The sequence below is a fragment of the Lipophrys pholis genome, assembly GCF_963383615.2.
Source record: "Lipophrys pholis genome assembly, chromosome: 1".
NCBI lineage: Eukaryota > Metazoa > Chordata > Actinopteri > Blenniiformes > Blenniidae > Lipophrys > Lipophrys pholis.
In genome coordinates, this window is record NC_137635.1 from 5,782,352 (window position 1) to 5,799,332 (window position 16,981).

General features: G+C 40.9%; 1 protein-coding gene across 1 annotated transcript; it reads right to left on the minus strand.

Moving 5' to 3' along the window:
* Positions 1 to 702: 702 nt before the first annotated feature.
* On the minus strand, positions 703 to 16,127 carry cpn1 (carboxypeptidase N, polypeptide 1). The gene is made up of 9 exons (XM_080478492.1): positions 15,719 to 16,127; positions 13,726 to 13,922; positions 12,514 to 12,669; positions 8,557 to 8,733; positions 8,350 to 8,461; positions 4,116 to 4,255; positions 3,245 to 3,344; positions 1,333 to 1,451; positions 703 to 1,168 (listed from the first exon to the last, which is right to left on the minus strand). The coding sequence occupies exons 1-9, from the start codon at positions 15,957 to 15,959 to the stop codon at positions 1,058 to 1,060; spliced, it is 1,353 nt and encodes a 450-aa protein (XP_080334618.1). The 5' UTR covers positions 15,960 to 16,127; the 3' UTR covers positions 703 to 1,057.
* Between the last annotated feature and the right edge of the window lie 854 nt (positions 16,128 to 16,981).

Genomic DNA, 16,981 nt, shown 5'->3' on the forward strand with positions numbered 1-16,981 from the left:
AACATCTTATGTTGTTTTCATTATATTCACGCACCCAAAGTCATTTTCAAATAGACTTTTGACTCTTGGCTAAAAAGTGTTTTTTTTTAATAAAGGCACAACTAAAACGGGGGAAATTGCTAAAATGTCAAAACTGTCTTACAAAACGCTTAAAAAGAAGGTTGAAACCTATGAAATAATGAAACGTTCTCCATAATCAAAACATGGTAAATGGAAGGTAAGATGCAGTTTATGTTCATATATCAAAACTATATACATTTTAGCCTCGTTTGAAAAGTTAAACGTATAAATGTTGCAGACTACTGCCTTAGACAGCCTATAAATCTGTACTTTATGATTTAATTAGTTCTCTAAAGGAATTCAGATGATTATTATGGCTTTAACGAAATGCCTAAACTCTGTTTGGTCAGGAACTCACTGTTTTTTTATTAGGTTTCTAGTTTTATAACGTTCATATTTAAGCACATTTAGTTTATGATACTCAGAATCCACAATGAAAAGCAATGCCATTGCCTTAAAAGTTTGAGATTTCTGTTGAATTTCTGGCTGCTATAATGTGCAGTGAGTGAGAGCTTCTGTCTCCTTTTCCAAGATACCTACCGCTCTCAATACCAGGAGTTTTTCTACAATATATCATTTATAAATCCTGGGAATTCAGAGTAAGCATGTCAAATCCAAAATCAATGACACAATGCAATAGGTGACAGTAAAAATATTCTTTTATTTTCACCTTCAGTTGTTATGAAATCATCACAATCGAAGCCAATAATAATAATAATAATAATAATAACAATAATAATACAGATGAGGACAGGTGTGTTCTTACAAAGGGTCATTGTTACATAAATACAACAATTCTTTAATACAGACACACAGTTTGTATTTACCAACAGAAAAAACAACCAAAAAAAAACAGTTTGAAATACATAATCCTAAGACTACAAAGGTATATTATGGTCATTTATCATTTACATATTTTGTATGGTTCATGTGACATCTTCAGTGTATGTGTGGAGTTTTTTGTTTGTTTGTTCCGAGACTTTAAGACGTCCGCGTCTCATCTCGGGCCGAGTTTTAAGGGGGACTTGGGAGATGAGAGGTTCCTCTTGCCGTTGTGGGGCTTTGCTTTCAGGTTCTGCTTCGGCGCCGTTTTCAAGTAAAAATTAAGCTGTCGAGATTTTTAAAAAAAAGAAAAGAAAAAGAGCACGAGTGAAACTATTTACAACCTAAAATGTCATTTAGAAAGCACTTTAAGTCAGTAAAAGCATATTTGGATGACTCACTTGTTTTTTTTTTTTTGGTTTTTTTTTAATATTGTGATGGGAAACCAACCTGTATGGCCTCCGCTGGTCCCACAGTGACGGTGTTGGTGAAAGGAAGGTAGCCAGGAGCCGAGGCTGTCGCCGTGTAGGTGCCAGGCAAGAGAAGTCTGAAGTAGTCGCCATCCGCCCCTGGGAAAACAGTTCATAAAGAAATCTGCATCCTGTCTGTACATCACTAAAGACACAGAATAATCTCATGTAGCACATGGCAGTGGGAAGAAAAATCTGCTGTGAAGTGGAACCAATATTTAGAAATGTACTGTATAAACTGAAATCAGTGACGCTCAACTGGTGGGTCACCACCCCAAACTGGGTCATCGGCTCATTTTGAAACTCGTCACGGGCCTAAAAAACATAGGAATTTATACTCCATAGAAGGTGGATAATAAGTTTGTTAAGTAGGTTTGGTTACATATGCTCATTGTGTATGGCAAAAAAAAAAGGGACTTAAGAATGTGAGATTTGGCTTTTATCATAGTGAGGACATAAACATTGTGCAGCGAGGTGCTGCTACGATAAACAGTTCAAGAGCACGTACACAGTCAAAACTACAAAATCAATTCCATTCCATATTTGTGGAAAAAAAAAAAAAAAAAACCCACACAGTTGAGTTTGTTAAAAAAAGAATACAATTCTATAAATCAAAAGTTTCAGTTTTATTTCAAATTGAACATGACAGGGAATAACGTTAGTTTTTTTTCTAGTATGTGGACCTACTGTAATATTCTATTAAATTATCTTGGGTTCAAACTGGACCCTGTAATAATTCAAATGGCTTAAAAAGTTATATTTTTTTATATTTTTCTTAAATTGTGTCGCATATTGTTGGTTGAAGTTTGGACTCACAATGTGCTGAATATTACCAACGTGAAGTCATTACATTATATTACATTATATATTAAAAGAAGATGATGTTCCACTACTGTCCACTAGAGGAGCACTTGTTCTATTCTCGGGCTCTGAAACCTTTAAGACTAAAAGAGCTGTTTTCACAATTTTCCACCAAATAAACTAAACATGTAAATTCTCTAATATGAAGAAAAAGAACATGTTTTTGCTAAACAAACAAACAAACAAACAAACCCTGAGGTTGCATCCATAGTGTTATCGGTACAATTTATATATATTTTATAAAAGTTTTAGCTCTTGTAGCCATCTCTTTCATTTTCATTTATTTACTTTTTTTTTGTTGCTTTGCTCTTTTATATTTATTTCTTTTGGGTGTTTTTATTTATTTCTGTTGTTTGGAATTATTTCCTTTCTACCCAAATGTCCAAAATAAACTTTTCAAAATAGAATAACTTTTTTCACTTTAGCTATTTTATGCATTTTGGCTTTATCCACTTTCTCCCTTTACCTATTTATTGCCACGCTGTGCGTTTCCTCGCGGTTAGAGCAATTTTAGCTATACTAACAATAACAATACTTTATTGTTTCATTCCTTTTCCCCCTTTATTCTCTTCTTTTTTTGCTTTTTCTTTACCATTTTTCTGAAAAAAAACCCCTATCTACTATCAATTAGCATCATTTTAATTTAAAAAATGTACAAACATTTTTTTTTTTTTTAAATGATTATTAATTAAGTAGTTTTATCTATTTTATCTATTTATTTTTTCATGACGATTCCAGCTATTCTGGCTGTTTGGAGCCGAGATTACATTTCTAACTACTAGAATTCTTCATTGAGATAATTTCACCTAAAACCTTTCACGTCAGATTATTTCATGTGGAATACAAATTAACTAACAGATTTTTGTTTTTCAATTTCTAATGTCGCCGATCATTTGATGAATATTGTTTCTTAAAAACCATTAAGAGACGGAGGTAAAGGGATGTTACGTAACACACTCCAACAGCAGGCAGGAGAAGCTTGATAAATAACTCCAATGCTTGTATGGCGGTTTGGACTGGCGGCCTCCTACCGGTGGTGACGTCGTGGTTGATGCCAGCCACTGAGATCTCTGCATTGCCGATGGGGTTGTTGTTCTCATCGTACACCATGCCCTTTATCCCGTGATGCACCTGAAAAAAAAAGAGAAGGGAACGCACATGTTTTCCTCGCTATATTTTCTTTTGAATGGATATCCGGCCAACAAGAGGTTAATCGCGGTGGATCCTCCACGTTTGTTCAAGGTGCTCGATCGGACTGAGATCCAGGGAATCTGGAGGTCAAGTCAACACCTCGAGACTTTCGGGATAAAACGTTCACAGCAACAGGAGCCACGATAAAGACATCGGCCATGTTTTTTTGTTTTTCACTCTGGTTCCACGTCACGGCGGATCAGTGTAGTTTTTCATTTCGGTGTATTTGAGGTGAGAATTTTAATTTTGTGAGGCGACTTTCCCCCAAAACTTTTAGATCTTCTGAACCTTTCTCAACCTTCACAACAGACACGAGAGGATCAAACAAGTCCGGCGCAGCGTCTGCGACTGTTTCGTCTTCCTTCACCTTGTTTAATCACGTCTGTGGAAAAATGTTTTGACTTTGCTCTCTCCTCTGCAGAAACATCACCGTTTTTTTGGTTTCAATATAAAGATAAACAAAAAGAAAAGCCTCTTTCTCGTTCTCTTAACAGAACGGTAAGCTTCGCTGCATTACAACGAATTTCTGCTCATTTTCATCCAGGAAGACCTCCGCCAGCATAAACAACAAGCCAGTGAATCACGCTCATGACGTTTGGCAGGAGGATTCCGTTGCTCAACTGTAAAAGCTTTGTGCGTAACGTCGTAAATACTGCAATACTTTATTGACACAACCGCAGTCGGCTTCATTCGGGTGGCCCGTGTTCTGACCTGCTCCAGGTACGAGACCAGAGCCTCTCGGTTGCCCAGCCATTCCCTGGGCAGCGCCGACTCCGGGGGAAACTTGTCACAGCTCAGCTCCAGAGTGATCTCGAAGCAGTTGGAGTACAAGTAGTTGAAGTCCTGCATGCCTGAAAAACATTTACACGATACATAAATAGAGCATCGGAGTGGAGTTTGGCTCAAATTTTTTTTTTAGATGAAGTCATATAAATGTTTTACTCATGAGGCGGGAGGGTTCAAGTGTAACCTCATAGACCGTGACATAACACTCTGAGCAAAAAGAGCTGCTAAAATAAACAGAGTTCTCCTGTTATATGCGACCGGGGGCGTTTTTTTTTTCATCCAAGTCAAAAAAAATCTGTCATGACTCAACCCAAAAGGCTGACATTCCTCAGAGGAGTTCAGAGCAGGATTTAATACACATGAAAGAAGAGAGTGTTGTTATTGTTGCAGCTACAGATTAACTGAGATGGAACTGAAGTGAACACACGCCCAGACAGTTCGATGTACTTGATCTCGTAAAAAACAAACCCAAAAAAAAAAAAACTGTTCATAGTTCTGCAACACGACTGCAAATCTTTCCCTGCTCTCAAAGTTTCCCAACACGAAGCCAAAAAGCAGAGTGGGCTGAGGAGTTTCACCTGTTCAGTAACTTGTAACTGACCAGTGGAGGGAAAGGATTACCTCACGAAATAAACCTGGAAGAGTTTAGCGTTTGTTGTCCGCTATTTCAAAACAGGAAACTGGACATATGTCAACATCAGACGAGTCTTAACTGGACCGAGTCTTAACTGGACCGATGATCAACGGTTCAGAATGTTTTTTCTTCTTTTTTTTGGGGGGGGTGGGTGGGGCTTTGTTTATTGGTTTGTTTGTTTGTTCGTTATTTTCACATAAATACAATCACACATATGGACAAAATGCAGCCAGTGGTTAAGATAATGGGAGTAATTAACAATATGAGTCACAAATTGCATAATAATAATAATAACAACAACAACAATAATAATATTTATAAATTAATATTAATGAATAAATATAAATATATATATATATATAAATAAATAAAATGTATGATTAAAGATAGAATAAGGTGACTCCACATTGATGCTGTGACTAAACATTCCGACTTCAAGAAGTTTGACGGTACTACAGGAGGCAGCGGTGGCCGAGATGTGAGGCAAGCAGGCAAACCGGGCAGGACGCGGAGGAACGACAAACTAGAAACTTATTTTTCGTCTTTACTACAATTTCCATGACCTCTTGCTTGTACTTATGGAGTTATAACAACAACAATAGCCTGAAAATCATTGAGATTTATTACTCATACTTCAAAACACTATGTGGGAAACTTTTAATTAAATTACCGTAACTGTTTATCCATATTCTAAAGTTTTAAAGGGGTCATATTATCCAGCTTTTCAACACTTGGTCCAAAAACCTTGTATTCAAAGTTTCTTGATTTCCCTCCATTTGAATATTGGATCATAGGAGCTGCATTCAGAATCTGCTGTGTCTGTGTGAGCTGGACTGGCTCCGCCCACACATGCCCATCTTGGGAAGAGGAGGAAGTACTTCCTCTCGTGGTGCCATGTGCCAGAGCAGAGCTGCCTAATTGTAGGAGGAGTCAAAGGGAGGGCGTACCTTGATTGGGATTGGCTAGACCCCCGATGACACTATATAGGGTTTGATTTCTGATTGGCTGGTTGGAGCAACACACTTTTTAAAACCTGAACCTGACGATTAGTACTGTTGGAAAACCTTTAGGAAGTGGATTTTGCATAATATGACCTCCTTATAATACAAGTTAATTAAGCCATCCTGTTACAAGTTTCCCCCCAAAATCGATCTGTCCTCCATATATCAGTGATTCCTAACCTCAGAACCCCCCCCCCCCTTCACAAACATAAGCGGACGGCATGACTTTGGGGCTTGTTTGATAAGTTTTCATTATGATATCTCGGCTCGGGTTTCAGTTTAAGAATATCTGTTAACATTTTCACAGTTTGCTTGTTGGTGTGGCCGGATTGGAGTCTCTTACGGGTCAGTCTCATATGTTTGACACCCCGATGTTAAAATCAAAACGTCTTCACGACCTCCCCAAAAACCTCCCCTCCGTTGTAAATCACTGTCATATATAGAACCGCAACCTGAACGCACAAAAAGCTAAAGAAGTAAATCTATAACAATATTTAATTTACTTATTCCAACACTCCAGAAGTGGACGTGTGTCTGCACAACCGCTGGAGGCCTGTAGCAGAAATAGTACTTTAATGAAAATTTTGGTAGTTAAAAAATAAAGGAAAAAGTTTGTTGTTAAGGAAAAACAAACAAACTACTAAAGTGGTGCAATCCACCAACCTGAGCTGGGACACTCAGGGGTCACGGGGAGCACAGCTGTTAATGTGGACGGGGTGAAGAGGTTAAAGACGAGCCCTGGGAGGGTCGGCGGGTTCGTGACGGGAAAACGCCTGTGAGCGAGTCAAAGCATGTCGACCATGCTTTAGTTCATGCCAGCGCCTTCCGTCACTCACGCAGGTCGGCCTGGACTTTCTTTAGAGCAGGATTACAGTCAGTATTAGGATTTATGAGGGTTGCTTTTTTTTTTTATACCAGGTATTTTTCAAATTAGCCCGGAATTCCAACAGTTTCTGTGTTGGACGGCACGTTTCTATTTCCCCTTCTCAAAGTCGTCATTTACATTGTCTGCTTATGATTAATACAGTGAGGTTAGGAACTGAACTAAGAAGCAAAATCCATCTGTTTAAAGTTATAATATCATCTTTTACAATACCTATTAATGCCTGGCTGACATGTATCTAATAAACTAATCAACATTTAATTCAACAAGCCGAATCCAGGCCACCAGAAGGTGGAATACATATGTGTGGAATAACCCTGTTTACTGTGAAATTCTTTAAATTAAAATTGTATTTGTAAATTGTCCGCTGACCAAAATACAATCCTGGACATAGAAGTGAAGAGCAGATAGCAACAACGCTCAAACTAACACAATCAATGGATTATAAACATATGGAGTTCAGAATATTTATAATTTGTTGAAGAAATTCCATTTCGTAAAGTACACACACTTCACTCTACAAAAACTTTTGGAGCCGGTTTCACACCGATTGTCCAACCTGTTAAATTGTGGCACTGATGTAATTTTCTTAAAGCTGGAGCTAAACATTTAAAGACATTTTACTTATATGAACCTCCCAGCTCCCAAATAATCTGATAAAATACATTAATATCATGGAAGCATACAAATCTAAAGGTTGTATCACAACTCATTTAAGGAGACGAAAAAACGGGTTTCAGTGGTGAGGAACTAATTTTCCTAAAAAGTAAAATTAGTTGAAAAAGTAGCACAACACTCAAGGGGACTTGAGTTTAGCTTAATAAAAAGTTTATTTATAATTTTTTACATGATTTTCCCCGAGCGACTGCTGTTCTGTGTCACATTCTCTGTTCCAGCCGCTCTCTAGAAATCAAGATTACATCTTTCTAAATTTCGAATTCAGTAAATAAGTGAATAAAAACGGTAGTCCTTTCAGTTACCGTGTTTTTTTTCCACCGTGAAACAACAATTTTGTGAGGTAGCAATCGTAATAATGGAAAATAATGTGAAATATTTGACCATTTTCTTTCTTTATTTTTCATTTTTGTGAGATGCTGATTTATGTATTTGTACGTATATTTACGTATTTTTTTTGTTTATTGAAATTTGACAGGTGAAATTGTACAGTTTTATTGGTCAGTTATGACGATTGCTGGTAATTTATTTGAATTTTTTTTCTAAGATAAGAGAACAAAAACAACATATATAATATTTCACCATTTTTATTTTTTTTTTTCACTTTTGTGAGATGTAGATTTATTTATTTATTTTTTGCCTGTTTTGAATCCTTTTTCCCCCCAAAACTTTATTTATTGAAATTTCAACTTGTGATGATGTGTGGTCATTTCTTCTTTTTTTTTTAAGATAAGAGAACACAAACAATCTATATACAATATTTGACAATTTTAGACATGATATAGTCATTAATAAGAGTCATTTTCAATTGATTGGGGATTTCTAAGTGACACATGTGGGCCGGTCAAACAGGTTAAAGGTCGACGTATGACCCCTACATTGGCACGACGTCGTTGGAACACATATCAGAAAAGGTATCTTTAAAAATGACAAAAGCAGTTCCCAGTGGTCAAAGGCCTCGCCTACCTTTGGACAGGGAGTACCAGCTGGCGCCGTTGGTTATCCCCTCGTCGAAGAAGTCGCCGCAGTTCCAGCCCTTGTGCATCCAGCTGTGAGCGTACGAGTACGTCCTCGCCAACTGTCGCCACACGCCAACGCACACAAACGACACACAGCGGTGAGATCAGATGTCTGCAGCATCCGGAGGGAATCTTCTAGTGTTTGTTCCTTAACCTTTCTGAAGAGCTTGTCGTCCGGCGTGGCCGCGTACGTGGTCCTCCCTCGAATGCGGGGGTCCCGGGACTTGTCGAAGGGGTAGTTGGCCACCACGGCGCCGCCGTGCAGGTTGGCTGACAGGACAAAATTGTAGTTTTGCATCCATTTTATGATAGCCAAGGTCTCTGGTTCAACCTGGAAGAAGTTACTCTTTGGGTTAATGTTCAGGAAACTTCATTGTTATACATTAATAATCCTTGTTTGTTTGTGCACCATGCAAATCGTCTTTCATCTCAGTTTGTGTGAGTTCTGTCTGGCTTTGTTTAATCTCCTTTCTTCTTTTTTTTTTTTCCTTCCACTTATGTCATCGTGACTGAATGTGACCCCCCCCCCCCCCCCCCCTTGAAGTGGAGTAAATATTATTCCTGAAAACCAGCACATATTCAAAATGACACCATCCGCCTCTGGCTGTGAAACTGTCAAAACCTCCCACCTGCTGTGTATTGTGTTAAATTAAAGTATTACGCACAATCTCCACTTCGTCCGTGACTTTCCCCAAACATCAATGAATGGACATCTGGTTTTCTTTTCACCCAAAGCCACCGGCTTTTCTGCTTGGCTGGTTATCTGGACAAATCAGAGTTTTCTCTGCGTTGCCATATGCACAATTATTATTAGTTTTTTCTTTCTTTCTATGTAACCTTTACTTGCAGGCCCATTAAATGGCTCCTCGCCGGCGAATTATACCTTCTTTTCTGTTTTCAAGAAATTCTGTGTCTTGCCAGGACAAAAAAACCCAACAAAACTACAAAGTACAGTTGTACTCTTGTGAATTCGGTGGTCTAATTCTGCATCACCAGGATCAACCTGGACCAGATGCTGCTGCACAAAATCTCACACATTGAAATTCCACTTTTCTTAGGGGGGGGAGATGCTGTTTATTTTCTCTGTCAGCTTTCCTCACACACTCTCAGCCGCTTGTCATGTTTGGAGACCGAGAGGTAATTCCTCTCCTTGAATAAGGTATGCGGGACAATAAACAAGAGTCCGACTCGGTTCAAGAATAATCGCGCCGAACTCCGTCCGCTGGCCTTGAACGGAGCAGCTGAAGGAGACAAGTAGGACTTTCGTTTTGAGAGCTGCCTTCTGATCATATATATATATATATATATATATATATCGTTCGAGTCAAGTCAAAAGGTTTTTATTGGAATCTAAACAAACTGCTTAATTATTCCCATATACGTTTTAACTAAATTGTGATGCATAGTTTATATTCCTCATTTCATTTTGTTCAATTCTTTTTTATGATTAATCGGTCTGCGATGACACATGTTGGGATCTATGTATATTTGTGATAAATAGTTTTGCGCTATAGATTTGTATTGATAGAACTTGTATTTATCTATTTATTCTAAATTGATTCCATACTTTTGTGTTTTTAAATTGTTCACTATAATGTCACTATTTCATATTTATGTTTTTTTTTATTATTTTATTTTATTTTATTTATTTAACAGAAATAAGTCTTATTTATGACTTTTTTTGTGTCATCCTCTGTTTTTTTTTTTTACATCATCAAAATGTTTAATAAATAATTGTATGTTTTATTTTGTAAACACATGTAGAAAATCTAAATCAATTCATTCATTCATTGGACCTCTCAGGATGCTCCGAGGTGAAATGACCAATCAGCTGTCGCCGTGCACATGCACGCTGCTGGCTTCATGGTGGGCTCTTTTGGTCGAGGTTGTGCAAATACAATCATTTCCAAGAACAGGCGCTGCCGTCAGTCGGTGGCGTTGCATCAGTCAGGAAGACGACACAATGATTAAACTTTCAGTCGAGCCCGAAAAGTGCCTCAGCTTCGATATTTACAATTAAACTGAACTTTTATGTCTGTGGGAAATGATAAATAACGTTTTCCCCCCCGACGGTACAAGTGAAACATTATGGTTGAGTCTGCTGGGACGGAGCTGTGGCTTCTTGTAGGTTTAACCCCGACCAGCGTGAGCGAGGAGCTGTGACAGTGGCACAGTCACACTTCTGTGTTTCTCTGTCAGCGGGGAGTCGTGTGGCGGAGGCGGCCAGCTCGGGAACGGAAGACGGGCGACAGGAAAACACCACGACATAACACTTAAGAGGCTATTTGTTAAAGGAACTTGTGACAGAAATGCGACGATTTTTCAAAAACAAAGCATAATGATGAGAAATTGACTGAGATCGCAAATTTAAGTGACAGTGTCAGATTTCTATTTTTAGATTTTTAAGTTGTTAGTCTTGAAAAGGTTTCTTTTAACTTGACTCTAACTCACTATTAATTCTATATTAAAATGTTAGCAATAGTTTTAGTCTCCATTTTATTTATTTCATTGTGTAATTAAAATATAGTAAAAAAAAACTAAATCAATACTTTTGGTTTCTGTTGTGTTGAATTAGTGAACACTGCGTTACTGTCAGATAATAAACACACGTGTAACTGTCAACAATACTACAAATGGATACTAGCACATTTCTACTTTGTTACTCTCGGCCTCAGTTTCCAATAATTCTAATAACCAATACAGAATTGGTCAATAGAAAAAAGTAAAAAAAATACAGCTTATATATCACTACAATATTACATTTCTTACTTTTTGTTCATTACTTACATATCCTACATTGACACTTTAGTCAATTACACTGCAGCACCAAATATCAGAATATTGTGATTATATAGTAACCACAACATTTATTATATGAAACCAACGATTTCCCCCAGCTGGCCGTTTTAGAGTTTGCTTCATATTTTACACTAAACTCACACGGCTATCTTGGACGTTGACTTGTGCTTTTAAGGAAATTATACCCCAGTAGTGTTACACTCAGTCCTCCCAAGCAGGGAATTCAAGGAATTAATGAGGAACAGAAGCCCTTTCACTGTCTATTACGTACAAAGACCACTGCACCCTGGAGGACCCTGGCCCTAATACTTATAATGTACTTGTTGGCAGACTATAAGCAATAGTCTGAGGGCGCACCCTCTCAGGTTTCACTCCTTATTTCATTTCACACTTCAGCAGACTATTACACATGCACAGTGAAGTATGGAGGCTGTTTAATCACCCGGAACGAAGCCAGGCCTGTCCCACGGCTAACATCAACTGCTTGTCTGTCTCCACTGCCCGTCAGGCCAAAGAAATTACACTTTCTGTTACCAGGGCTAAATTGTACTTCATCACAAGTAAAAAGAAAGTACTCCTCCCAAACATTACTCAAAGTATTAGTTCCCCGTTACCCACATTCAAGACTTACATGTATATTTATGTTTAAACCAAGTTTCTTAGAAAAAGTGTAAAAGATAGACACTATGACAATTTGTCCACAAAGTTTTAAAATATGAGACTTTAAGTACATTACATGTGTAACTTATACTTATGAGTGCAATTGCATACTCCCCAAAAGTACCCCTTAATTTCAAGAACGTGAGTATTTCAGCCTTGTTCTCAGTGAAACGAGGAGAAAGCAGCAGGAAATAAGCACTTTAGCAGCATTCTGGAAGAGAAAATGATCCTCCGCTCAAGGAAAACCTTTTTGAAATAAAAAAAACAACAAAAAAAAACAGGAAACAAATGGACGCGTTTGAGTGAAATCGCAGGTTCTGGAGACGAGATGGAGAGCATGCCGGTACCGCGGGGTGGCAGGTAACGGTTCCACTCCGAAGCCGCGGGGGCAGGTCGGTTCGATTTCACACGGCGGCGACGAAAAGACAAAAATGTTCAGCCGGAGCAGAAACATTTAGGGCGAGGTGAGGGAGCAGGACTATTGGAAACATTCAGAAACCTCGCGGAGATACTCGGAGGGGTATTTTTGGACGTGCTTTTGTTTCAGCGTTGGTAAGGTGTCAGGCTGCTATTTGTGCCTCCAGTTTCAAGTTGCAAACAAAACAAACAAACAAACATAGGAAACAACCTCCTTCTGATTCGTCCGACTGACCTGATGCTCCCAGTTGTCTGGCAGAGGCAGGTGGTGGTTTCGCCCGTTGGTTTTCTCGTAGTAGTACATGAGCGCGTTCAGGTCGGGAAAGTTCCGGTTCAGGTCGATTTCCCTGGCGTTCCCTCGACCCACGAGGTAGCCGTTGAACTCCGGACCCTGTTGGGGGGGGGGGGGGATTACTAAATAAATAAATGAAATAAAACCACTCATTGTGAAAGTGTGACGGGGTAAACCTCGGGCCCCGCTCCAGCACCGTCATTGCGCGGTTACGTTTTGGCTTTCGAGGTTGGAGATAAAGCATTTTCAAGCTGTGAGTTCATCTCGCTTTGGAAGCGCGAGAGGAAAAGGGACTTAACGAAGAGGCCATCCATAGGCCAACCACAGCAGCATAGTTTCCAAAAGAAACACACATTTCAGACTGATTTACTCAATATCCCGCCCCTGAAACCCTGAAAGGCCACGAAAACAATGCAAGACAAACCCCCACACGCAGATTCCAGTTGAGAAATGTTGCACGTTGGACACAAGAATTTCTCTAAACCTTGCCATCCCAGTAGCTGGAAAATGAAAAAAAGTCTTGCCATCCCTGTCCAGATGCTGCTGCACCCAAACATCTGTTGATGCGACAAATTACAGTGCGCAGCAGCGCTGGTGTTGTCTGAGGGGCAAAGAGACGGACTGTCAAACGGTTCGCTTGAGGACATATAATTAGTCTCACATGGATTGTGTGTGTTTGTGTTGGAGTAGGTTGAGTTTGTATTTTTTTTATTTATTTTTTTTTGGTTGCAGTCTGTACTTACCTTTGATATGGAGCTGGAGGGTTTTCTTAAAGAGCAGATGGTTGGTATTATTACAGTGGAGAAACACGACCTGCTAGTATTTGGCTCCTGTTGCTGGTCTTGAACACATATTCATTTTGTAAATACGTCCATGTACATGTTGGCTGTGTGTCAGGAAGTCGAACCTTTATAATACCCCCCCCCCCTCCTCCCCCAAGCAGAAACACACAATCGTGGAAGGTTCACAGATTTTTCTCCGCCATGTCTTTTACCATGAAGCGCCCAGCAAAACAACATTACAACTTGTGAAACACTTTTGACAAAATTCACATTTCCACAGATCCTAAAACAAAATGACATCTGTAAAAAAAAGGTTTCCCAAAACGTAGAAGTGCTTCACACTCACGAGTCGGCCACCGCCGGGGCACGTTACCTGTCTGGCGGCCACCTCGTAGCCGTCGGGGTTCATGGAGGGCAGGATGTGGATGCGCGTGTCGTGGATCAGCCTCGTGATGCGCTGGTTCCCGGCGCGGTACTCCTCGCAGAGGAACTGGGAGAACTTGATGAGGAGCTCGCGGCCGAGCACCTCGTTGCCGTGCATGTTGCCGACGTACTTGAACTCGGGCTCCACTGGGGAGGAAGAGAAGAGGTGGAAGGGGGGGGTGAGGTCAAAAGAAAAAAAAAAGACGACGGCGAACAACTAGACTGGAAGCTTTAAGATGAATGAATGCTTTTGAAATACTATTAAAAACACACATTCAGACTGAAGAACTGTCCTTTATTAAAAGTTAAATGGCTTCTCATTCTTTAGAAGCCCAATGTAATGAAGCCTGTACGTCATAAACCAGATATTTTGCTCTCAGCTTCTACATTTATCCAAATGTCACCACATTCAGTCACCATAGGGTCATACCAAAGTGCTGCTGCACATTCAGATGGATTATAAAGGTTGAGGTTGTTCATTTTCAAAAATGCCGTTTTTGTACACTTTCTCATAAGTTGGATAAGACGTCGACTGAGCTTCTACTTCAGAGCACTTTGTATGAAAAGTGAAGCTGAAAAACCCCAGATGTCAGTCATTATCACAGATTCGGCCAAAGAAAACAGAGAGAAGATCTGCTGCTCTCTGTTTTAATTTGAGACTTTTTCACGTGTTGGGAAAACAACGGCGACTATGTTTAGTTTTTTTTTTTTTAATTACACGGCTATCGTTTCTTGATCAGCACATTCGAGGTTACGGAGATTGTAAAAACCCCGGAGAGTCTATCTGAATTATTTGGACAAGGTCATCTGGCTTTTCTTCTGTCGGTGAATGGCTGAGCTACCAGTGCAAACGCTCCCCTCCTCCCAGGAGTCCTCGCAGCATTAATCACTGCTGAGAGAAACCAAAAGACACAAACAGTGCAGAGACCACTGACGTGACGGCGTTTTCAGTGTAGTACAGACATACTTTGCTATTGTTTGAGGGAGAAGTAAGTGTTGCTTCTTTTTTTTTGGAGGAGTGGGGGGTGTTGGAGTTAGGACGAGGTATTGTGAGGTTGAGTAGATACTTCCAAATTTATCAACGCCCTTCACTAATTACTTCAGGCACCCAAATGGCAGCTCGGGCACTGCAATTCACCTCGTTTTCTTTTAACACCGGGCCAGTTGGCCTGGGGTTCAGAAGAAAAAAAAAAAAACTGTGTTGGCTCTGGTGTGCAAGCTTGAGAAACACACACACACACACACACACACACACACACACACACACACACACACACACACACACACACACACACACACACACACACACACACACACACCTCAGCAGCATGTAAAAGAAGTGAACTTCCTCAGGCGGTGCGGGAGGGTTTGACCCAGACAAGACCCGAGGTCACTCCCTCTCCATGAAGTGGACGGTTCCTGTTTTTCACTCTCGGTCACCTTGCAGCAGAACAGACACACATCCTTCCATTCTACTGAAGGAAACCCCTACGTGTGCAAACACAGAAGGAAGGAAAAAGAAAAAAAAAAAAAAAATGCATGCTCGGTTGTAGCCAAGAACGCATGGCCTGCAGTTGTCAAGTTTTTTTTTTTCAACCCCCCCCAATAGCTGCTATTAAAATTACACGAGTGGAAAGTTGTCAAGTTCCAGTTAGAAACTTTAAATTTAATAAGATTCTCGCTTGTTCTTTTTGTAAAACAAAACACCTGAAGGGGCTGATTCAGAGAGGAGAAGCGAGGAAGGAAGAACAGGCAAAGTTTCTTCGAGGGACCCCCGGCGTTTTAAAACTTGTTGATTCAAACCGAACCTCTTGATTGTCGTCGGGCTTTGGTTCAAATTCTGATTGAAACGAATCACAGATGTTTGGCCTTTTCTCTTTTAAAACAGTCAGAGAGGTTTGTGTGTATTAGAAGAAGCCCGTGATGCGCCGGGTGTTACTCACACTCTTCGTGGACGCCCGGGTTGTCGCTGACCTCCAGCACGTAGAGGTGACGCCCCTCCACGCTGCGCCCGATGCTGTAGATGCGGGTGATGTAGGGGCACTCGCTCTGCACGGCGAACAGGGCTCGCACCATGTCCTCGTACCGGTGATGCTGGAGGTCCGACCCCGACGCCGGGAGCCCCGTCGCCCAGAGCAGGAGAGCGGGGAAGAGCCGGGGAAGGAGGGTCCACGCCTGCCGCATGCTCCCGAGTCGAGGTGCAGGGCCTTGAGGGAGGGAGGGGAAGAGGCTGTCAGCGACTGTGTGAAAACTGTTTGAGATTTATTCTCCTCCACTTCACACGGCGAACATAACGCTGCTCTCCCTCTCTCTGATTCCCTCTCCTGCTCTCCCTCTGCCTCCTCCCACATTACAGTCCTCACAGTGAGGAGCAAGTAAGGACAGCCCCCCTCTGCTCCTTCTTTGTCTCTCTCTCCTCCTCCAACAGCTGCTTCTCTCCCTCTCTCTTCCCCTTTGGGTCCTTGTCAAGTACACGCTACTTGCTTTATTAGAGCTCCGAATGCTTCTGCTTCAAGTAGTTCACCCCGCAGCCCCCTTGGGCTCTGCACACACACGCACACACACACACACACACACACACACACACACACACACACACACACGCACACACACACACACACACACACACAGCCTGGATTTCACTCTCTCTCCTGAGACACTCGTTCTCTATCCCCTCTCTCTTTTGTCTCCAACTCTTGTTCTGTGCTCCCTTCCTGGGAAAGAGGGGTTGTTTCCACGGCACTGCTTTCCCCAACCCCTGCAGCCCTCAATCATCCATTCATTAACTCCTAAGTCAACACACAACCCCTGTGTGTGTGTGTGTGTGTGTGTGTGTGTGTGTGTGTGTGTGTGTGTGTGCTCCTCAGATGAATCAGTGTGAAAGCTCTTTCGCAACCTTTGGACTAGTTTTGTTGCTCGGCGTCCCCCGAAGCACGCACACACATATTGGGAAACATACCCACACATGCTCCTCTGGCCCCAAGAAGAAAGGCCAAATGCTGCAATTAGAGCTCTAAAAGACACAGGTTGATGCCAAGACTCATGCACCCTCCATCCACACACACACACACACACACACACACACACATACACACACACACACACACACACACACACACACACACACGCAAGGGGTGCTGTCTATCAAACTCTGAAAGAAGAGGAGTTTTTCCTGACTGAATGTTGTGTAACGGCTTACTGAAGTT

Excerpts from the sequence above, each read along its gene's own strand:
- cpn1 (XM_080478492.1), bottom strand. The coding sequence starts at position 15,959 with ATGCGGCAGGCGTGGACCCTCCTTCCCCGGCTCTTCCCCGCTCTCCTG. Across the intron at positions 8,462-8,556 it reads ACGACAAGCTCTTCAGAAAG|TTGGCGAGGACGTACTCGTA; the intron begins GTTAAGGAACAA and ends GTGTGGCGACAG. Across the intron at positions 1,452-3,244 it reads CAACCACGACGTCACCACCG|GGGCGGATGGCGACTACTTC; the intron begins GTAGGAGGCCGC and ends CTGTTTTCCCAG.